General features: G+C 41.4%; 1 protein-coding gene across 2 annotated transcripts in view; it reads left to right on the top strand.

The window, feature by feature from the left end:
• The window catches only part of CHRM2 (cholinergic receptor muscarinic 2), a 146,856-nt gene extending 123,695 nt beyond the window's left edge, over positions 1-23,161 (top strand). For both annotated transcript variants that reach the window (XM_090043318.1, XM_090043320.1), the window contains exon 2: positions 13,339-23,161. In XM_090043318.1, coding sequence (XP_089899444.1) covers positions 13,385-14,794 — 1,410 coding nt within the window. In that variant the 5' untranslated portion in view covers positions 13,339-13,384 and the 3' untranslated portion in view covers positions 14,795-23,161. The remainder of the gene's footprint in view (positions 1-13,338) is intronic.
• The last annotated feature ends 1,048 nt before the right edge of the window (positions 23,162-24,209 follow it).

Raw genomic sequence — 24,209 nt, 5'->3', positions numbered from 1 at the left:
ATCTGTTCACCAGAGTGCCCCAAGGGATGACAAGGTCAAATGGTCACAAACTCCTTCAGGACCGTGTCAAGCTGGACATAAGGAAGAACCTCTTTACAGTCTGAGCCCCCAAGGTCTGGAATAGACTGCTGCCAGAGGTGGTTCAAGCACCTACTTTGAACACCTTCAAGAGAAATTTAGATGTTTATCTTGCTGGGATCCTATGACCCCTGCTGGCTTCCTGCCCCTGGGGCAGGGGGCTGGACTTGATGATCTTCCAAGGTCCCTTCCACCCTCACATCTATGAAATCTGTGAATAGACTCCTTCATTTCTAGCTTTTTCCCCTTGCCCTCTGGTTATTTGAGTAACTCTAATAAGATTTTTCTCTCTGATATCACAGGAATGATACATGGCCTGAGAGTAATGAAAGGCTTTGGATCCAATTCCTAGTCTGCTGCTTAGCAAGTGTTTACCTGGTATGGCACTAATTATTCAAGGACTATCTTCTTGGGATCTGGTATTGTTCATCTACTCTTAAAAGAAGCTTAAGTAACAAAGTTGCTGAGGCAAGCTTTCCCAGTAGCCAGAAGTAGAACTTACTTTCCTCTGGTTTCTGATTCTAGTATAGCATGAAGAAATCATTTACATTCATATACAAGCTCATTTTGTTCAGTTCAGTCTACATGTGGATTTTTAATCAGACTATAGAAATGGTGCCACAACACAGAGATGATTCTGGTGAAGGGGGAAGAATGACTACCTAAAATCTGCCAGTGAAGATTCTTTTTCACATCTAGAACCCATGTCTTCTGCTCATCTAAACTAATATAGCTCCATTGATGGAGCTATGTTCATTCACCTTAGCTGAAGGTCTGGCGCCTAGCTTTGCTATCATCTGATGGCATTGGCATTCTGGCCCATTTACAGTTAATTGTGAGGCACCACTTTGATTCAGTTCAAGATGAACATTGAACATTGTCCATTATCTGGTGCCAGTGGTGTCCCAGACCCACTGTCTTGTGCCTCAGGGATCCATACCTCAGGGACCAGTACATGGATTGGATTACCCTATTTCTATAATCCCATGTTGCTACAGTTAGAATAGGGAGTATTTTCATACATTTCAATTCTGTTATTTTTCTTACTTGGCAGACAACAATCTACTTGTACCACTAGATTCCATCAGGTTTTTTTTTACTGAAATTGCTCACAAATTACCCCTTTGCATAATTTCAACAAAGCATATCCCAAAAGTATCCAATGTATTTGTTGGCTTGTGTTCACTATGTGGGACACTCCACCCAGTGATTCATTTCCTAAAATTCATCTACTGTAGTAAAGAACTTGAGCATAGATAGGATGTGTCAAGACATTTTATTGATATTTTGAGCTCAAGCTTAAAAAAGCTCAAGCTCTTGAAAAAAGATGGTGTAATTAAGGACCTTGGAGAGAGAAGAAATTCTCCTCCATAAGCTACAGAGTAACAGCAAAGCTGCAGTATAGCTTCAGCTGCAAATATAAGCTTCAGTGATACTCCTCCTCTCCAGTTCCCCTGCTCTGGTTTGTCCCCAGACTGGCAGATCCACAAGGCTTGCTCTTAGCCTTGGCCAGTATATAGCGATACCTAACAATATAGGTATATAGATCTATAGTAATACCTAACAAAAAGTTAGATGTAGTACTCATGAAAGGAGATCCCCAGCAAGTACAGAATGCAGCAGCCAGTATTTTTACAAATGGCTTTTTACCTGAACATATCATCCATAAGGCTGAATAACGGGTTTTGAATTCTGAACTCCATTAACTAGAACATCTAAGATTTTCTAAGCTACCCTGGGGATGCAGGTGCAGGGTTCCCCACTAATTTCAATGGGAGTGTCATGTCCAAATTCCTTAGGCATCTTTGAAAACATCAGCCTCATGGTGCTGATTTTTAATATATGTGGCATGTAATGGTTGTGGCTCTCTGCAGATGCAAAGATAGTTTGAAACACCAGTTTCTAAAATGGGGACTACTAATACAGCTTTAAGATGGTGCTGTGATTTCACTGTCTACATGTGTGCTGCAAATCCTTTAAAAATCCTGCTTTTGATCTTTGATTTCTCTGTAAATATTAATGTGTGCTGCTATGACCAGTGGAAAGCTCCACATCAAGAACAGTGGACTTCCCATTTATGTCAGCACAGGTTGTTGCAATTAAAAGGCATATCCCTACATGCTGAGCATGGATACTGTAATGTATAAACTCTAGTGGTCAAGGAAGTAGCGGAAGTAATTATCCATAGTCAGGAACTGATATGTCCTTTGGCAGCAAGTCATAACTCCTAATAAGCTTCTATCCTAAAGAATCCCAGCAAATTAAAAGGAAGGAAGGAAGGAAGCGGTTTCTCATTCTTTATTTCTTTTTCTTTATTTTCCTATCACTTTGAGGTGCAAATGAGCAGGAGTCCATTTGGAAGGCACTGAGATTAGAGACATTTTCTGGGGTCCTGTACTTGCAGCGGAAGTACAAGCTGGGGGAAATATCAGAGAAATTATACGTCCACAGTACCACCTCCTCTGTTCTTTTGCTTTCTGAGCTTCTGGTGTCCCATAATTCTGGGTGTCTGGATTTCCAGAGCCCCTGTGAAATAGAAAGGCTATCTCTTTTTCAGCTTCCCATACCCAATTGCTCTAAATAATACAGTTTCATTGATGTCAAATGGTGAATTAGGCCTGTACTTTTTTAGTGCCTTCTGCAAGCTCCCTCTTTTTGCAGACCTTGTTTGGGGACTGAGATACCCAGAGTTGCATGCAGTAATCCAGGTATAGTTTGAACAGAATTATAAGAAGACTCATCTCTCCCTGTGTGTGATTACTTTTTCACTAATCAGTGCATGAGAGCTTTTTGCATGCAGCCCTAAGTAGGAATGAGGAGACCTGTGTGGAGAGATGCACTCTGGTTTGATAGGTCAAATCCAGTTTTGTGGACCAAACAAAGTACATAAGGTTGTGCATGTTTACCTAATATTGCCTTGTGTAGGAGCAAGCAAAAGCAAATAGTGTTATGAGATGGTCAAAAGAGAATGAAAATATTTTCATGATCATGTAAATGCTTAAACACTACCAAAAAGAAATGTGTTTTGGAGAAGCTGTTTAGAGAACAGCTTCCAAAGTAGGTGTCCTCACCCACAGCAGAATGATAACAGCAGCAGTAGCAGCAGCACATTCCTAATTAGACTCTAACACGAGTCATAGCTCATTTTTTGCTGCTTCCTGCAACTATGGAGACTATATTTTTGCTAATACTGGCCTTTCATAGAATCATAGATTTATAGAAGTAGGGTCGGAAGGGACCTTGTAGATCTTCAAGTCCGACCCCCTGCCTGGGCGGGAGAAAAGACTGGACTCAAATGGTCCCAGCCAGGTAGTCATCAAGCCTCTTCTTAAAGATCCCCAGGGTAGGAGCCAGCACCACTTCCCTTGGAAGTTGGTTCCAGCTTCTAGCCGCCCTGACTGTGAAGTAGTTCTTACGGATGTCTAATCTAAACCTACTCTCCAATAACTTGTGTCCATTATTCCTTGTTATGCCAGGGGGCGCTAGGGGAAACAGTGTCTCCCCAAACCCTTCTGGTCCCCCCTAGTGAGTTTATAGACAGTCACCAGGTCCCCCCTCAGCCTTCTCTTGTGAAGGCTGAACAGGTTCAGGTCCTGCAGTCTCTCAATGTAGGGTCTGCCCTGCTGTCCCCGGATCATGCGGGTGGCCCTCCTCTGGACCCTTTCAATGTTGCCCACATCCCTCCTGAAGTGGGGCACACAGAACTGGATGCAGTACTCCAGCTGTGGCCTGACCAGCGTCGCATAGAGGGGGAGGATCATCTCCCTGGCTCTACCTGAGATGCACCTGTGGATGCACGACAAGGTCCAGTTAGCCCTGCCAACCGTCACCTCTCATTGCTGGCCCATGTTCATCTTGGAGTCAATAATGACTCCACGATCCCTTTATGCCTCCATGCTCTCAGGAAGGGAGTTTCCCATTCTATAAGTGTGCTGCTGGTTTCTACTGCCCAAGTGCAGCACCCTGCACTTGTCAGTATTGAAACGCATCCTGTTTATGTCAGCCCACTCCTGTAACCTATGCAGGTCTTGTTGCAGTCTTTCCCTCCCTACTAGCGTGCTCACCTCACCCCGAATTTTGGTATCATCAACGAATTTAAACAGGCTGCATTTCACCCCATTGTCCAAATCGCTGATGAAGAAATTGAACAGCGCAGGCCCAAGGACTGAGCCCTGCAGGACTCTGCTGCCCACTTCCCCCCAGGTTGAATATGACCTGTCCACCACCACCCTCTGAGTATGACCCTTGAGCCAATCTGCAATCCATCTGACTGTGTAGGCATCAGTGCCACAGTCGCCTAGTTTTTTAATAAGGATGGGGTGGGAGACGGTGTCAAAGGCCTTGCTGAAGTCTAGAAAGACTACGTCCATGGCAACACCTGCATCCATTGCCTTTGTGACCTGATCATAAAAGGCAGTCAGGTTGGTCTGACATGACCTGCCCCTAACGAAACCGTGCTGATTGCCCTTGAGCATCATCTCTGAAGCCGGCCCATCACAGATGTGCTCCTTAAGGATCCTCTCCAAGAGCTTCCCAAGGATAGAGGTAAGACTGACAGGCCTATAGTTTCCCGGGTCCTCTCTCTTCCCTTTTTTGAAGATGGGGACCACGTCGGCTATCTTCCAGTCATCCTGCACCTGGCCCAAGCACCACGAGTGCTCATAAAGCCATGCCAAGGGCCCTGCAATAACCCCAGCTAGCTCCCTCAACACCCTGGGGTGGAGAGCATCTGGACCTGCTGACTTGAACACGTCCAGCTCCTCCAGAAGCTCTCTAACCCGGTCCTCCCCAACCTGAGGTCTGCAGGCGTTCCCCTCGAGTCCATCTGGCATCACAGCGGGGAAGTCCCGGTCCCTGCACAAGAAAACGGACATGAAGAACTGGTTAAAGAGTTCCGCTTTCTCCTCTGGCGCAACCACCAGATTGCCCAGCGTACTTTGCAAGGGCCCCACATTACCCGGTGCCTTCTTCATCCTCCCTATGTATTTGAAAAAGGACTTTTTATTATCCTTGATCTTGGATCTTTCCTCTGTGCAATTTTGAGTTCCAGCTATAGTGCTCAAGTCAGTACATCAACCAGTTTTAGACTATTGGAAGAGCAGTGAGCAAGATGTAATTAAGTCCTGTACAACTCCCTCAGCTCTAAAGATGGAATTAAGGCAGCAGCATCAATGCAGGCACTTGCACCCACTCATGTACAACTCCCCACTGTTCTTTGGAGTATTTTTTACATTTACTTTATTTTATTTTTTTTGTCAGAAACACAATATACATTTGTGCTGTTAATTTTATGGAACAGTGACCCATTTACTGTTTAAAGACATACCCAAAGAGTACTTGCTGTGCCATTAAATACTCTTCAGGTAAAAGAAGGGAACTGATCGGGGAGAGTGTAGCCTCTAGCATATGGTTTTTACAGGCATGCTGGTCTGGGGCCACACGAAGCCAAGGAAAAGAATGGGCATCAGAGCAAAATCAAAAGCATTCCACAGAGATGCGTCTTGTCTCTAGCAGATTCCCCAACATAACCTATAAGGAAAAGACATCAGCTTTTTTGCTATGTGAGAATACTTCATGATTTTTTACCAAAAGAAAAGATTAAATTTGTAACCTCTCATAAGTTCTTCAGCAAAGTCCATCAAGTTAATGACATTCTTTCCCCTGAGGCTGCAAGAGAAGTGCACAGAATGAAGTGTTATCTAGAAATTGCACAGCCCACAGATCAGTGCAGGGGGAATACAAAGACCCATCTTTTCTGGCAGCAGAAAGCAAATAGCCTATTCAGAAGTTTGAATTAAAAAAAACAACTAGTACAATAGTTTTTTTGCTCTTGCTTTGGGTCCTGAAATGTGCTCAGCACACTGACCCCAATCTAGCAACACCCTCGCAGTCCTGGGGAGCCTAAATGAAGTCAACAGACCCAACCTGAAAATACAGAATGTCTCTTTCCTGAGAAGTCTCCTGGGCTTTGTACATTTTCCTAGGCCCCCAGGATACCATTCTAAACTCATCATATTAAACATGATTACTAATACAAAACAAAGAGTGTTTTCCTAATAAAACCTTGATGTGCTCATTGTATCAGTCAGATTTTTCAACACACACAAAATTATAGTAACTGTCCTTGTGAGGGATGTTGTAAAAAATGGATCTTCTAATTTAAGGTTTTAGAATTGTAACTATGCTACAGGATTAACTTGTGCCTTAGGGGAGTGACAGTGTGGGGAAAACACATCAGGGGGGCATTTTCCATTTTTGCACTGCATATAGTGATGATGGTATCTAGTGATGATGGTAAATTGATATACTTCAGGTTCTTGTCTTTACCTCATGTATACAGATAGCTGCATGTTATATTCAGGGTCTGCTTACTGGAGTACAACCAACATCCTGAATCTCACCAGTTTGCTTCATTGTGCCAGCTGTAGTTCCCAGGTATTGTGACCCATAGTTTCTAAATACAAGTTCACTCCCCAGAACTCTGCCTGAATATCTCAGATGGATGCTAAAGAAATGTAAGAAAGAAAATGAGAAAGAGGATTATTTTTCCTCCCATGAGCTCTGCTGAGGCTATGGAGCTAAACTTAGTGTCCTGTTTTATTCCTGGGAGGAAGGCATGGGGAGTTTGCACAGTGGTCCAACCTATTACCATTACTTCAATAGCTTTTTCCACTGCTCTTTTACCAGTCACAAGAACAGTTTCCACAAAGAAGCTGGGCTTCCTATCTGACCAGCAGTACTGAGTGTGCAGTAAACTCATCAGTTCTGCCCAACAACCCGTACATGTTAATTTTAGGCAGCTCCTGGTGCTCTTAACCCCTTGATTATCCACACATTAACACATTAAACTAGTTTTAAATACTCTTGAGGCTTCTTAAAGTTATGCCACTCCAGACTAGGGGCCTTGTTGCACATTGCAATTTGGCTTGCTCAACTATTTATCAGTGTCAGTGCTAGCTTGAGTTTGAAGCAGTCATATAGTTTCATAGTTTCTAGGGTCAGAAGGGACCTGAGCAGATCATAAGTCCGACCCCTTGCCATGGCAGGAAAAAGTAGTGGGGTCAAAAGACCCCAGCAAGGTGTACATCTAGCCTCCTCTTAAAGACCCCCAGGATAGTCTCTTGGAAGTTGGTTCCAGATCCTAGCCGCCCTGACCATGAAGTAGCACCTCCTGATATCTAGCCTATCTTAAGGCTAAAAACTTTCTCCAACTGTCCCCCACCTGCACAGCTGTAACTTGTTACTAGGAGGCTGGTGAGCAGGGGCCTGACTGGGAGCTACAGCTGAGTTGCCACTACAGGACTGGTGAACCAGGACAAGCTTCTATGTCTGTGGTGTGGGGCGGGGGGAAGGGATGGGTTGTAGGAGGGAAGGGTGGAACATGAAGCTGGGAGGCAGAGAGTTAATAGGATGAGAATGGGTAATGAAATGGGAGGTTAAAGAGAAATGGGGATGGGAGAAAGGTGGTGAAATGAAGGAAGTCAGCCACTGAAGGATAAAATAAAAAGAAATTAAAAAAAAAATAATTTATTATAAAAATGTAAATTAAAGAAGGTCTTATGTTTTAGTAAATTGGGATTTGGGATTGGTGTATACTGGTCATGCTTCACAGGGTAATTCAGAGATGGAAGTGGTGAAGGAAGGCATTTTTGAGGGGAGCTACTCCCCCTGCCTATGAAGAAAGCCCCAGCTTGAGACCTGTTCTGGCCCTCACCTTGTTCTTTCCCTGCCCCGCTAGACTCCTGGGTCTGTCCATGCCCTGTGACCAGACTAGCAGGCATGTGTTCTGCAGACTATTAGCACAGGGTTGCACCACTGGGGGTAGGAAAGTCACATCCCTGGGGGTCAGAGAGGGAGTTGGCTTGGTGCTAGAACTATTCTGTGGGCAGTAGAGTTCAGGGGTGAAAAGTTTGTCCATACAGAACAGAAGGGGAGGGAACACTGCATCCTGGGCTATTGGAGGACTGTAACTTGGGCAACTCACCTGTTGGGAGTGGCTATACATTAATGGAACACAAGCTGGGTACCACAGATTAGAGATAAACTTGCCCTGCTGTGGTGTAACTTTAAGCCACCTAAAGTGTGCATAAAACTAGTTTCAGGTGTTAAGGTGTGGGTAATCCAGGGGTTAGAAGCTCCAGGAGCCACCTAAAATTAATATGTAACAAAGCCCTAGGTTTATCTCTGATCCAAGTTACCCAGCTGGTGTTACACTAACATGTAGCCACTCTAGGCTACACATTAATGTAAACATCTCACCCACACCCCCTTTCCCACTGACCCAAATCAGGCTTGCTACCCCCCCAAGCCCAATGATCAGGCAACGGCCCCCTGTCCACATCCACCACCAGCCCAGATTGGCCCGGTGACCCCCATCCCCCCAGATTAGGCCCATTATACCCTGTCCCCCTAGCACCCCAGATCCCCACTCACCCCACTCCCTGTCTTCCTCCACAGCTTACTTTGGCTGCCAGCACTATCCCAGGGGAGCAGGAAGGGAAGGGAAATCCACCTGCCCATCCCCCGCCACAGCTGTCCAGGGACATGGGGAGAGGAGGGAACCTTGCTGGGCAGTGGGAGAGCTACCAACCTGGATCGGCCTTCTACTCGCCCCCCCCAGCCACTTTGCTGGATTAGGCCCACTGAATATGATCAGGCCCCATGATCAGGCCCATGATATTCAACATTTTCACATAGATACGATTGTGCTTTCATAACAGAAATCTGTATGTTTAGAAGTATAAGCCTGAGAATTTATCCCAAAAAATCAAATGGATTTCTTTACTGATCTGACTAGCAAATACTAAGTTACTATTAAAACATCTATCATAATAACCCATATAGGCAGTGCCCAACTTTGCAAATCCACTGATATATGTATGAGTTTCAAAGGTAAGCCCTGATTGCTCAAGAAAAAAAACCTCTGGTAGTTCAAGGGCACTTTGGGCTAGCAGAGTGCATGAGCTTCTGGAAGCAACAGCATTTAACAGAGCAATGTGGCTAGCGACACATCAAGCTGCCTCTGACTTTCCAGCTTGAATAACATGCATCCATTTACAGCTGGATGGACAGAGGTCAACCTTTGAGGAAAGCCCCAAGCAAAACTAGAACACAGGTCTCTGGAGCTCTAGCCAGACACCTTCATCACTTGATCACCACCGAACTAATAAGAAGTCACAATGAATTAGGGTGCCTCCACCCCTGGGCTTGCCTACTGAATTCCAGTCACACATCAACACCATAATTAAGGATCTGGGCTATATGACATGTTAGTGTTATTATATTCCTGAAGCAAAAAAGGTCTAGAAGTGACATGTGAACTATTGCTGGGAAAGTAACCATGGATATCAAGAGATTTCTGAAGCCCATTGGAATTAATGGAAAAATTCCAACAGACTTTAATGGGCTTTGGATAAAGGGAAGAGATTTGGGGGGGGGGTTACATATGGTTTATTTGCAGTGCAAAGGACAACACTGGTGCTCAATTACTATATAACAGTTATGATAAACTAGTTGTCTTTAATAAAATGTTTCTCCAACCTAGATTGCGTTGCTTAGTTTTCATTAACATGAGTGAAAAAAGCATTATCTAACTTACATGGGTGCAAAGGAAAAGAGAATATTGAAGTAAGCAGCAGCAGAATTTGGTCCAATATTTCTGTGCGCCAGAGGAAAAAGTGAGTATCCCTTTAAACAGGATCCTATTGTTTTTGGTTTATAGGTAAGACTGACTTTTGCACTACAGGAAAGCTCAGTGCAAAGAAAGAATGCTGTAAGAAAACATGCTTGTCTGGGGAAATGTTTTTGTGTTTAAAAGCACTCAGCAAAATCCTGTTTCTGGTAAATAAAATTAGCTTGGGTTTCTCCCCAACCCTTGAATCAAATGAACTATTCATGAATAACTGAATTTCTCTGAGGAAGAAATGAGAAGAGAAAATGAAGTTGGGAAAGCCTAGGAGTAGAGTTGGCTATCAGATGACAAGTCCATTCTATAGCAAATGTCAACGTTTTGCTATTTGTTTTGTACCACATTGGAATAAAAGTAAAACATTTGACACATCTCTGCAAAACGGAATTAAATGAAATGCCTGTTTGCAGGTTTAAAAGATCTGGTTTCAAATTAACTCCTCTCTCTCTCTCTGTTTCTTCCCCCCACCCCTCCCCATCCTCTCTGATCAGAGAGCCCTAGAGCTCAGAAATCCTCCAGTTAAAAACTTCACTGAAATCAATAAATTTCCAAAAAAAGTTTCACTTGGACAAAACAACATATTTCAACAAAAATATATTTTTCTAAAATAATCCACACTAGCTCCGTTTGGAAGAAATTCTGAATATTCTATTCTTAAGGGTTTGTGTCCAAACACAGCTTTGTAATACATACAGCAATCATACAGCATTATTGATTGATAACTTAGAATCTTTAATTTGTATACACTCTTTAGTGGATTTCCTTTAGCCTATTCACAAGATACCAAAGGCATACCTGAATTAAAATGATCTCTCTCTCTGTCTCAACCTTTTTCTCCCTCTGATGTATGCTTTTCTCCAGCCTCATGTCTAATATTCATTCATATATCAAAAAACAAAAGTATCTGATTTTCGCACCACATATCCCACCACATATCCATCTCACCATCCATCCACATTTTTTATAATTCTAATATAATAAAGGGCTTAGACCATCTGTCTGTCTGTCTGTAATGCTTTTGGAGCACTCTGATTGGTTACTGAAACAACCAGAGTGCTCCAAGAGCATTCTGGACAGGAGGTGGCAGCAGTGGCATGGCAGAGCATTGCCATTGGGTGGTGGGGATGGAGCAGGGGGGCAAGGCCAGTGGCACTGGTCTGGCTCCCCACACCCCGCCCTGCTCCCTGGTGGTGGTGGTGATGGAACGGACTGAGCAGGCAGTGGCACGGGGTGCTTGTCAAGGGGGATGGAGGGGACGGTGGAGCAAGGTTCCCCTCCCTGTCCCCCCCACCCCCACTCTTGGGAGGCAGTGGCAGCGTGGGGTGGTGGGTGGTGGCACTCCGTCCCCACCCACCCCTCACCCCCTACGTCATTCCTGATGGGCAATTGGCTAGTACAATCATAACAATAAAGGTGCAGCATCTTTTGCTCAGCTATATTTACAGTTCTACAAGCCTTTTCCACAAAATCTCAGGTAATGGTAATATTAGAGACAAATAGATAAGCACCATTTTTAGTCCATCATTCTTCAGTTGTTTTAATTGAAAGACATAGTTCAGGCAAAGCATGCTTAAATTTGATGTAGTCCCCCAGCATCTCCCCAAACCCAAGGGGTTCTTTGCTGTGGGGGGTATTAATTATGGTGAAAATCTATTATCCTAGTTACAAGTTATGAATTATATGGGTGTTAAAGGTGTTAAAGTGTATGTAATACTGTATAAAATATATGTGTATAGCATTCTAGATGCATGAATACATATACCTACAAGCATGTAGTCTTTCTGGACTTTAGGAAGGCCTTCGACACTGTCTCTCACCCCATTCTCATTAAAAAATTAGGCAACTGTGGTGTCAATGCCTACATGGTCAGATGGGTCGCTAATTGGCTGGAGGGCTACACCCAGACAGTGGTGGTAGATGGGTCATTTTCAACCTGGAGGGAGGTTGGCAGTGGGGTTCCCCAGGGCTCAGTCCTTGGGCCCACACTGTTCAATATCTTCATCAGTGACTTGAGGCTAGATAATCACCTTGCTGGGGTCGTTTGACCCCAGCGTTCTTTCCTGCCCGTGGCAAGGCGTCGGACTTGATGATCTGCTCAGGTCCCTTCTGACCCTACCAACTGCGAAACTATGTGCCCACACAGATGCATGCACACATTTGCATGCATGTAAAGTCATCTGGTTAATATCAAGTACCACAGAATAATCTCTTGATCTCCCTGCAGTAGTAAATGTCTATCACACCAGTTGAACTGATTTGTTTTCTTTCTTTAGTCACACACAAACTTAAAAGTTGTGTCTTAAAGTACCATTGCCTTCTGGAAAACTTTGGGAAACGTTCCAATTAGAAACAATCTGACTTCTGTACCACATCTGGCCTTCATGCTTTAATAATCCCTTGAGCTCAGCACATAAATAATGTGCACTCAAAAGCTGCACACTTCTACTGCATTCTATTGATTTCAGTGGGATGTAGAAAAGTGTGGTTGATAACCATAAGGCAAAAACAGATGCTAGTTTCTTGGTCATCTATCATGGGTATATTACTAGTATGTTAAGTATTATTTATTAGGTAATGTCAGTATGTTGTACAGAACAAAAAAGGGATTGATAAATACGAAGAAGACAGGATTCTTTTTTGTTGGTTTCTTTCTTTGTGGTTCATCTGCTACTTTATGCCATAGATTTTTGTAACACAAATGACTTGGTCTATTTATGATGTCAGAAAACAGAGGATGAATTCTTCCTGTTACAAGGGCATTTTTTTCATACACATGCATGTAAAAATGTACAGAACCACTTTAAAAAGCTTGTTGAAATTTGTGAAAAAAATAAATGTAATATCATATATGCAGATTTGTTTCTAAATAGATGGCCAGACCCTGAGCTGATAGGAGTCACATAATTCTGTTGACTTCAATGGAGCTATGCAGATTTTTATCAGTAGAGTATCTTGTCAGAATTATTTTTCAGTTTCTCAAGCAGCACCACCATCTTTGCAAACTCTGACAAAAAGTAATTGCAGTATAAGAAAATTATGGGGAAAGAGTACACCAACTTGTTCCACGAACCTCACAGAAGGCTTTCGGGTTGGCACTTCGGAAAAAAAAAAAAAGAGAGAGAAACAAATTATCTTTTACCACCCAGTTCCAAATAAAACTCATCTGCTTTCAATATTTTAATAACTATATGTTCTTCGAGTTGGGCTCCTCCACCCGCCAACGGGTTTAATTTAGATACAAGCTTGAAAAAGCCCTGAATCACAACAAACTAAATTTGGAGGTATAGGGAGTGAATACTAACAGAGATCCAAATTAAAACTGCAAATAATTCTTAAATGGAAATAGAATATGTTTTTTAAAAAAAGCTCTTAAATTGCATTTTAATCCCAACTGTATATTATTTCAAAAAAGAGTACAATCACACAAGTTTTCAGATAACTCATACACAAATAGTCCAGCTCACTCCAAGTTACTATATTTAAGTGTTTTCCATACAGTTTTCTTGGGTTTTATTCGTTAAGAATCAAGGGTAAATTTCATAATGATTTTGTTTTCTTTCTTTCCTCTGCAGGCTTAAGTGATAATTGGTCATCAGGTTTCTTGTTATAGACACAGAAATGAATAATTCAACGTACATAAATGCTTCTACGGACAATGAAATGGCACTGGGGAGCCCCTATAAAACAGTTGAGGTGATCTTCATAGTCCTGGTAGCCGGGTCTCTCAGTCTAGTGACTATCATTGGGAACATTTTGGTCATGGTGTCAATCAAAGTGAACAGGCACCTGCAGACTGTCAACAACTACTTCCTGTTCAGCTTGGCATGTGCTGACTTAATCATCGGCGTCTTTTCCATGAACCTATACACACTTTACACTGTGATTGGCTACTGGCCCTTAGGGCCTGTAGTATGTGACTTGTGGCTGGCTCTTGACTATGTGGTCAGCAATGCCTCTGTCATGAACCTTCTCATTATTAGCTTTGACAGATTCTTTTGTGTCACCAAGCCTCTGACATACCCTGTAAAGCGGACCACTAAGATGGCAGGCATGATGATTGCTGCCGCTTGGGTGCTGTCCTTCATCTTGTGGGCACCTGCAATTCTGTTCTGGCAGTTTATCGTTGGGGGAAGAACAGTTCCCGATAGGGATTGCTACATCCAGTTCTTTTCCAATACTGCTGTCACTTTTGGCACTGCCATTGCAGCATTCTACCTGCCCGTTGTCATTATGACCATTCTCTACTGGCAAATATCTCGTGCCAGCAAGAGCAGGATGAAAAAAGGAAAAAAGGAACCAGCACAAAACCAAGATCCAGTTTGTCCCAGTCTAGTCCAAGGTAAAATAGTGAAACCAAACAATAACAACATCCCAGTCAGCGAAGATGGGTTGGACCATAGCAAAATTCAGAATGGTAAAGCCACTGGAGAGAGTGTAGCAGAGAACTGTATTCAAGGGGAGGAGAAGGAGAGCTCTAATGATTCCACCTCCGTCAGTGTCATTGCTTCCAACATGAAGGAGGATGAAGTTGCCAAAGAAGCCAACAGGGCTTCCATTTCTCAAGCCCACTCCAAAGCTGAGAACTCCAAGCTGACATGCATCAGGATAGTCACAAAGACCCAAAAGGGGGACTGTTGTGTCCCAACCAACACAACCGTGGAGATTGTAGGTACCACTGGCCAAAATGGGGATGAGAAGCAGAACAGCGTAGCCCGTAAAATTGTCAAAATGACCAAGCAGCCAGCCAAAAAGAAACCACCCCCATCTAGAGAAAAAAAAGTGACCAGGACTATCTTAGCAATTCTCTTGGCCTTCATCGTTACCTGGACACCATACAATGTGATGGTGCTTATCAACAGCTTCTGTGGACCCTGCATCCCCAGCACTGTTTGGACTATTGGTTACTGGCTCTGTTATATCAACAGCACCATCAATCCTGCCTGCTACGCCCTCTGCAATGCTACCTTCAAGAAAACCTTTAAGCACCTTCTTATGTGCCATTACAAGAACATAGGAGCCACAAGGTAAAAAATAAAAATCACAGAAAGGGGGAAGAAGTTCCAAGTTTAAAAAAACACACACAAAAAAACAATGCCATAGCACTTTATGCTCTAGTATGGAATGTGCAATCAAGGAGCCCAGTGGAGACACTGACATGGGGCCTCAGCTCCATCTTCGAGAACTGCACTTAAAAAAACTTTTTTCTTGGGGAATGTTGGGATGAAAGGAAGGGTCAGTAGAAAAAGCAGCCTTGAGGCACAGTTTCTTGCTTCCTGATGGTCTCATGGAGAAGGGCTTTAGTGTCTATGACTTGTTTCAGTTTGTATGGAGTAATAATACCCTTTCCTTTCTTTTGGTCTGCTGATGTGTGTCCATTTGGAAAAAAAATGTAAGAAAACTTGAACAATAAATAAAACATCAACACATTCAGGAGGGACAAGGTTTAGAATGCATGGAGGCAAAGAGCAATCCAAAAGAACCTGTATTACAAAGGTTGTTTGCCAGGGTCACAGCAAACTTAAGTACTTTTCTCAAGGTCTCATGTTGAGAATCATAATGTTAGGCTAATTGTTCATCTTTGAGAACTGCATTTACCCCTCCAACCCCTCCGCCCTTTTTTTAAAAAGAAATTATTCTCAAGGAATTTGGGGGATGTGCAGATGAAATAAGGGGTCTCTTTCATCTTCAAACATATATCAGGCAAAAGTTTCTTTGTCTGAACCAGTGATTCATTTATTCATTGTTCCAAGTGTGTCAGCTTTCCTTGTCTAAGGGACTCAGTCTCATGGTGCCTCTACCAAGCAGAGATGAAAATGAAGAAAAAGGAAGTCCTTTTCAGCTCTTTATGCCCCATGGACTTCCTAGAAGCCTTCGTATGCCAAAGTAGTTGAGAATTTTGTTCATTTAATTCCTCTTATATAATGCTCCCTTGTGAATCTCTCTTTTGCCTCTATCAGACATGTCTTCCCTTTAGTGTCATCTGTGTCCTGGGCATAAAAATCAAAAATTGAAGCCAGTTGTAAATATGAAGCTTTCATTAAATTTAGAGCCATGTGGCCAAAATCAAGGAACTGAACTGAAGCCAAAAATAGTAGGTTGTTTTTAAGGAAGGAGACTTTGGTTTGGCCACTTCAGATGGGCACAAATGTTAAGAGGTTTGCCTATGAGCTAGAGTGCTAACATGAAAAAGTCTGTCCTAATGTCCAACAGAAATAAGATGCTTACTAATTTATTTGTGCTAAGGAACAGAATAACCTTGCATTGTTCATCACTTGGAACTGATTCTGGGTACGTGCCAAGGTCCCTGTTAGGCCCTTGTTAGGTGGCTACAAGAGATTATCTACACTTTGTTGAAAAGATAAGGTTCTGGTCATGTTGCCCTTTTATCAGCTTGGAGCAATATTATCGGTACGTATCAGTGGATAACAGTAATAAAAGGGCAGGGAGGAAAAAGGGATTATATGAATGAGGCACTTCAGTATCACCACTTTAAAATATTCTAACAGACTTCTTCTGACTGGCGTATTCTTAGTATTTGATATATATTGTGACAAAACTGCTCACTGTGTGAACAGGGGACAGTGCATCAGAGTACTGTGGACAGCTTTTCTCTGTGAGGTCAATAGCCTCCCTCTGGGTCATACTAACTTTTAGATGAGGCAAAAAGGCATGATCCTTGATATTCTTATCCAAAGAGCAGCTTTCTGCAGAGAAACCCACATCAGGTGCCTCTGTAGTAATCCAAATACATTCATCAATATATGAAATGATGTTCGCCCAACAAATAGGCCACTGCCTCCTTTAGGCATATCATGCTACTGTATTACAGTCTTCCAAAGTGAACATCAAAATAGCAGCCTTTTGGATTACAGGCATATAAATGTTGCAGGCTTACATTTTTCTGATACTCAGCAGAAATAAGCAATGAAACACTTTGGAAATAGAATGCTTTTCATTCTTAGCAGTCCAAAGTTTCTGGCAGAAAGGGAAAATTAGGTGAATTAAACTAAAGTGAACTAAGGTCACTTGATACTTGAATAAGAGCATCCACACAAGGTTTTAACATGCTTTAATTTATGTGCAATAACTTTGCACCTTTAGTTGACTCATCTTAAGTGACCTGAGGATCTCCTAACAGACAGGTCTCAATGGTCTGATTTTGCAACTTTTACCCACAGTGACCCATACTGAGTTTCTGCTTCAGTGCAATTACTTGGGTAAGTAAGTGCTCCTCAGTGTAAGGCTTTCAAAACAGAGGCCTGAGTATCTGTCAAAACCACCTTCAGCTGACATATCATGAAAACCCCAGTAAGGTATTAACTTCCCATGCTTCAGTAGTTTGTCTGTTGTTTGTTTTCATCCAAATGTTGAAAATTCCAGATAAAAATCAAAGACAGTGAAATATGTTTAATTTCTATTTCTTTCTTCAAGAAACAACACCCACTCCTCCCTCACAGCAATGACACTCATTGCTGAAGTAGGAAAGGAAGTTTCATATATTCTACTAAGCCACCTAGAGATCACCTTTTAACTTTAGACTTCTGGCGTGTATCCAACTACTCTTCTCTGAATCCTCCAGCTGTCACCAGGACATGAATTGCAAATCCATTTTATATCCTGGGACACAATGACAGCTTAAAAAGTACAAGCTCTGTGGAACAATTATACCATATAATGCTCTGTCACATCACATGGTATAATGAGAGACTCTGTGATGTAAAGAAAATGTTTATACCCTGCCAAACTCCCACAGAGAAATTAAACACAATAAACATCCTCCGATGCTCTTCCTCAGCACCAGACTCACCTTTATCCTGAGGAAAAAGGTACTTTATTTCCATTCGTTATAGCAGTTGAAAGTCTTATAGGATGCACGTAGCAGGCATGTTTTAATTTGCCTTTCACGTATACTTCTAAGTTGTACTCATTCTGGGAAACAACAGTTCCTTTGATATGTATTCTTCAAAATTTAGAGCATCATACATGAAATAATGTGTCCACACACATGCACACACACCTACACTCACATAGATTCCAGGGTTATAATATAAATTGTGCATTATTCAGTATGATGTATGGTAATTATTGCTGTGTTGCTCTCCTTGACAACTACTCTGAGGTGCAAAGGTAATTCCTATTCATCATACCATGTATAACCTCCTTTGACATGGGGGATTCCTGAAAACCACATACATTAGTTGAAATCCGTAAAGGTTTAATCCAGTTTGGTGGTGGATTAGCAAAATAAGAAATGCAGTAATTTCTCGTGACTACACAATAATTTGTTCCTTCAAACAAAGATGTGCTTGTTAAAAATGCTGTGGGTTTTAGAAAACCCTCATACCTTCCCTTGTTCTCTCTACATGACACTTCACAATCACCACACTTCATTTCCCTGGTGAATTATGTTTCCGAAAGATGTAAATGTGATTCTTTAAAAGCAGTGCTTTCTGTTTACCCACTTTGGTGCCCCGTTTGTCACTTGGATCCTGCCTGCTAAACTGACTGATATAAACCACCATTGTTAGTGCAGCTGAGCAAATGAAGCAGTGGAAGGGAGAACTGCATTCAGTTCTGCTCCATGCACCATCAATAATACACAGGCTAACTTCTGATTCCAGAATCATCATATTTGCAATGCAGTTGGCAGGAGGAGACCAGCTGGATTTTCACATTCCAGGCTGAATTTTCAGTTCCCATGTCAATTAGGTAAACTGCATATGTAATTCATAAAGAACAATAAACGTGAAAGGCTAAAATTAGCACTGCTTGCCCCCTTGCTGACAGCCTCTGGAGGGACACTAAGTGAATGGGCATTGAGCTTGAACCCTCTCTCTTCTCCCTAGAGAATGTCCTTGTACATCAGGATTAAGTTCACATTGGCAGTCCATGGTGAAAAAGTTTCTGTGCCGCTTCTCTGAGAGGACAAAACAGTACATCTAGCTGGCAATGTTCATGAGCACTGAAGTCACCTTTGGGGAAAAAATGGGGAGAAGAGATATATAAGGAGCCAGCTGAAGTAGCATTGAAAATCTGTTCTCAAGTCTGTCCAAAACCTAAGGAAAAAAATCTGTCAGACATCTATTTGGAAATTTCTCTTGATTTATTAGGGATCACAAGGATCAGTTGAATATGCCAATACCTTTTAATGTTGCCTTGTGAAAAATAGAGCAAGCAATCCAAAAGGGTCACTGTGTAAAAGTTAGTTTTTTTCAGGGGGTTGTTCTTCTCCATAAATGTCGGTAAGGATTTGAGCGCCAAGATCAGATTCTGAAGACTGGTTGTACCAACACAGAATAGAGGAGGAATAAAAGTATCTATAAGAAAATTTCTTTACCTTAAAAGGAATTGGTATGATTTGGTGAAGCAACCAAGGGTAGCCCCAGGGCTATTCAAAGTTGTACCAGCTGCAACATCCCCATCAGTCTCTCACTCTTCATGCACCTGATATACCCTATATATGCTGATCCAGAAGCATGGCTTGTCATCATCCAGACATGTTGACTCTACTGTTGTCTTGGGCTTCCATAGACTGACAAAAATGCCAGGTGGCTATTTTACTTGGTTTTCCAGCTGTTTTGCCAAGCCGCTGAAGCAGTACAAAGCAGATGAAACAGCAACCAGAAACTTACTCTCTGTTAATTTACACAGAGATGTTGAGAAACTGACTCTTCTATATCCCCTCTTCTCACTCCTTTCTCACACATGGTCCACTTGGAAAAATCAAGACCCCATGGAAATGTTTTCAGAATATCCCAAGAATCATCTTTATAATATAATTGATATTGTTTTTCCTCCCTTCTCATCTCCCAGTGAGGCATCCTATTTTATACCACTGGAGACAGCTCCAAATTAGTAAAGAGTCACTTCTATGGTCTGACTGTTTTATTCCTCTTTGGTAATACTCTGGCACTGGAGCCTGGTCCACAGGAATAGGTGTATGACGGGGAGCTGAAAGGACAGGCCAAAGTCCCTGAGATGTGCTCTGACACCAGTCAGCTTCTGGTGATCTCTCACTGGGTAGGACAAGTGCTTGAAGGGGTTTCTGCACTGTCTGGCTGGGGTCCAGGATAGTTAATAAAGGTTCAGGCCAGGCAGACAAAGACTGCTCCCTGTTCCCAAACTTTGGTTGATGCTCACAGGGCTGTATGTGTCTGTGTGTGTATATATATATATACACACTCTGGAAGTGTGTGTGTATATATATATTATATATGTATATATTATACACACACACACACACATACTGCCAGAGCTGTTCCAACCTTTTCACTCTATGATGAAACTATCAGGTACTGCCACTGCTCTTTGCTACTCCTGTAACACAAAGTGGCATTTACCTAGCTTAACCAGCTAGTTAAAATAGATTTGCAGTCATTTTAGCTAAGAACAGACATTGCATTTGTTCCTAGACAAGTTGTGTCTGTGCTTGTCCTGGAGCAGAAATATCCTGGGATTGTTATATACACATTTCACCCTTCTAAGCAGGGTTTAGTGAGTGGCTAAATGCATTGCTGTTGATTCAATGATGCAATCCTCAGATAACAGTTCAGATGCATTTTGTGATGTCCTAGGATAAGTTGTTAGCACTTTGTATTCTAACAATTGAATTTTGTTAGACTATGACATCTGTATGTAGCCTTGAGTTGCAGGAATGGTGAAAAGCAGTTGGTGGGTATTGGAGATTCTAGTTTTAAAATCTCACGCAAATACCTTCAAAAGTATTTTGCAAAGCCAGTGGTCTCTTAAGTCTCTTCTTCTTGCCAAATTCTTACCCAGGAAGAGAGAACCTGTGGCTTAAAAGGCAGATTCTTCAAATCCACAAAAGGAGAATTAGATCACCAAAGTCAATGACATCTGGTTCTTTTCTTTTTTTCTTTCTTTCTTTTTTTTTTTTTTTTTTTTGCCAGTGTGGGGCTCCTAAATAGCATTGTAGATAGTCCTAATAGCAACTGGGATGGTGATAGTAGACTTGCCTCTTTTTCTTCCAGATCTTTTGAGACTGTTGTGTCCTGTTGGCTACAAATACTACTTCTACTCATGTGTGATCCTGTTTGCTCTCCACATATAGTGTACCTAGTTTTGGACTTTAACTTATTTTATTTATTTAGAAAATCATTCCCTGATGAAGGAGACTTGTAGAGGCTCCTAACTATGTTTTATTTTTCAACTATATTTTATTTTTCTCTTTTTCAATCTCTTCCAAAATTTCCTTCTTTAAACAGCCTCTTACCTTGCTGCATTAAAAAAGTGAATTCTAAGGCTTTTCAGCAATGAGTCTATGATTTCTTTTCTCTTTCAGACAATTGTACTACCACTTCTACCGTACAAAGACCTTAACTTTTTGTGGTGTGCAAACTCTCCTGACTGCATTCCATGTTATCTTGATGCATATGATCTCTAATCTCTGTAATCAAAATTCCTCTTCAAAGCTTTAATCCATCACACAAAAAATAAAATCAAGATAATCCTTTCCCCATCTTTTTCTTTTTAATGTGTCATCTCCAAACCATAACCAACATAGGTAATAATAGAGATTGAATATTGTCGTGATGGAGTATCATACAATGCAGTGCAGTAGTTTATGGGTTATTACATGATAAAGCAAAGCCACCATCATCTGTCCTGAGCTAAGATACAATTAGAGCACTTCATGTGTTATCTGCTTTCTACTGCCTTTTTCACAAGGGAACAAAGCCTTGCAATCTAGTCATAGCAAGTCTGCTTTTGAGCAGTACCCCACACTGTAGCTCATCTTATGCAATTATGTTGTTTCATATTTTTAATTCCAAACCATTTCTTCCCTGCAGAAATAAAATATAATGCCACTGCACACCTATCCCTGCCTTTATATTTGAGGAAAGTAGGAATATTTGCTGTACATAAACTTCACCCAGGCACTGATTTGAATATGAAAAGCAGACAGTGGACCATGTCATCACTCTTCCTCTCCTTCCTTCACTAAATTATCATGGTGCATGGAAATTCTTTTATCTGCTTTGGATATGGTGGGTGAAATTCACCCTGGATTGTAATTATGAAGAAGCGTTTGGAAAATGTTTAATGTAAGACTTTCTTTGACTCCAGGAGGATTTGGTATCTGGTGGCATTAGATGCATTATCACTGTAATATTTATTAAAATGTCCTTCTTGGACAGTGGTCGTTTTCTGAGTGTTTGACAAAAACACTGTTTCCCCCACTGGCACTAAAGAAAGTACAATATAGTAAACAGGGGGACAAGAAACAAACCAAGCATTCTGGCCCCTAAAGCTCCAAAAGGACAGGTTGGTTGAAGGAAGTCTCTTCTCATACTCTCCTCTGTTCATCTGATCTGGAGAAGTTCACAGGTTTTGTTTTTACAGATGGTTTCATCTTTACCATTGTACTCCAAAGATAGCCATTCTCTTCGGAAGCAGAAACTAATAAAATAAGGGTGAAAGAGTGCCAAGCTGACTAATAAATGGACGTTCTTACAAATTATCCCTTAACTTCTGGTGCCATTTTGAAGAGGCTCTTGGTGAGTCAGAGACTAGTATTCAATTTGTAAATACCTTTAGATAGTGCATTTTAACATGACCAACCGCGTATCTTGGCTATGTACAGAAATAATACAACACGTGTAATATTATAAAGATAAGTTACAATGTAAATATAGCTACAATGAATGTCCAATTACTCTTCAAACTGTATGTAAGAGGAGGTACCTAGTCTCCTCTGGAGATTTTTATTTTGTTTTGTTTTATTTTATTTCATTTTATTTAATGTAAGGGTATGAAAACCTGTTGCTGATTTGCAAAAACCAGTAATCTTGTCTTCAACAAAAAAGAAGAAAAACTTACTGTCAGAAAAAAATGTGAGTGCATCACACATAAATGGTGTCCAAATTCATTTGGCAAGATTGTGAATTGCCAAGCAGGGCAGCTGGGAATTGGTTGAAATCTTGATGCCGTACATTTGATCTCATATAAATAAGATAAGCACAAGTTTTATGGTTGGCTATGTAAGGCTGACCCACATTATTATATATATATATATACATTATAGATATATATATTTATATATACTGTATAGATATATACCTGTTAGTATACACAGCATTCAAATAGTGAAAGCAAAGAGTGGTGAAGAGGCATTGGTTATTTGTGCGCAATATTGCTGTTCATCAGAGGGGACAAAGACTTATTCAGCAACATTAGAGTATGTTACACAGAATGAGAGGAGCCTTAACCATCTAGGAAGCAGAGCTCCAGCAAAACAACTAAGGAAGGACTGAAAAATAAGGGATTTGAAATATTTTGAAGACACAACTAAAATTACATGCAATATATGTGTATGTACTTCTGCCAAGTTGTATTCCTAGTTGAAGCATTGCATTAAACAGCAAACTATAACATTACTACTAATAAAAATGTTTTTGTATGTGGTACATCTCTTTTTTTCTCTCTCTTTGAGAAAACTGCATCCTCCAGTGCCAGGCTGGGATAACAGTAGAATAAAAATACTAAGCTTGTTACTTGGTATTTCTCGTTTTAGTGGCAGTTTATAGTCAAATCTTTTTTTCCCATAGCCTTTTCCTGCATGTAAAGTTCAGCTCATCAGTGCAAGGACAGAATCCCATACTACTTTGTTTTTTCCTATTCTCCACTTCGCTGCTGTAGCTTTAATTCATATTTTCCCCAGCCTCTCTGAATTCTCCTTTTTCCTCCCCAGAAAACTTGTCATCCTTTGGAAGTGCAGGATGCTACCAATACTTTAGAAAGGGATCTAGAAAAATATCCTTTCCCTCTACCCCCAGCTTCACTTAGCTTGCCCCTTGCCACCTCCCCCTTCCCCACCCCCACTTCACTTGGAATACATCTCTGTATACTTTGGGACACAATTCTGTAAAGAGAGGAGTATTTTCCTCATTAAGCAAGCATGGGTTCACTGTTTAAAACAATGGAGGCGGCAGCACCACCGAGTAAGAACTTCTCATAAGTTCCTTTTTCTTGGAACATTTATAATTTGATCTTAAAATATACAATATTCCTGTTAAGTATATAAGGCTGGGTGGTATAAGATGCTGAGCTAATCCAGATCTTATGGAAATTAGTCAGAGCTACAGATACTCAAAATGTCACAAGATACTCAGCACTTTGAAAAGCAAAGGGCTAGGGGTATAGACACAGTAGTGGAAGCCCAGGGATAGTACCATGGAAACTCTCCTGGTAGCTGATGAAATCTGGTACTTGCACAATGTTTGCATTGTAAATGCATCTTGGGAGCAAATCTGTAAAAACATCTATATACCTCACTACTATTGGGATCAACGGATGCTAGGCACCTAAATGCCTCTTAAAAATAGCTTAATCCGTGATTTCAGTGTGGTAATGAACAGGACTTTGGTGAGCAGCATGGATATATCCTCTCTGGCAGAGAAGTTTTAGCAGTATCTGGAGAAGG

The sequence above is a fragment of the Crocodylus siamensis genome, chromosome 4 (genome assembly GCF_052110815.1).
Source record: "Crocodylus siamensis isolate JL-2025a chromosome 4, ASM5211081v1, whole genome shotgun sequence".
Taxonomy (NCBI): Eukaryota; Metazoa; Chordata; order Crocodylia; family Crocodylidae; genus Crocodylus; species Crocodylus siamensis.
Note: the sequence above shows the minus strand (reverse complement) of the source record. Positions and strands in the feature narration are given on the sequence as shown.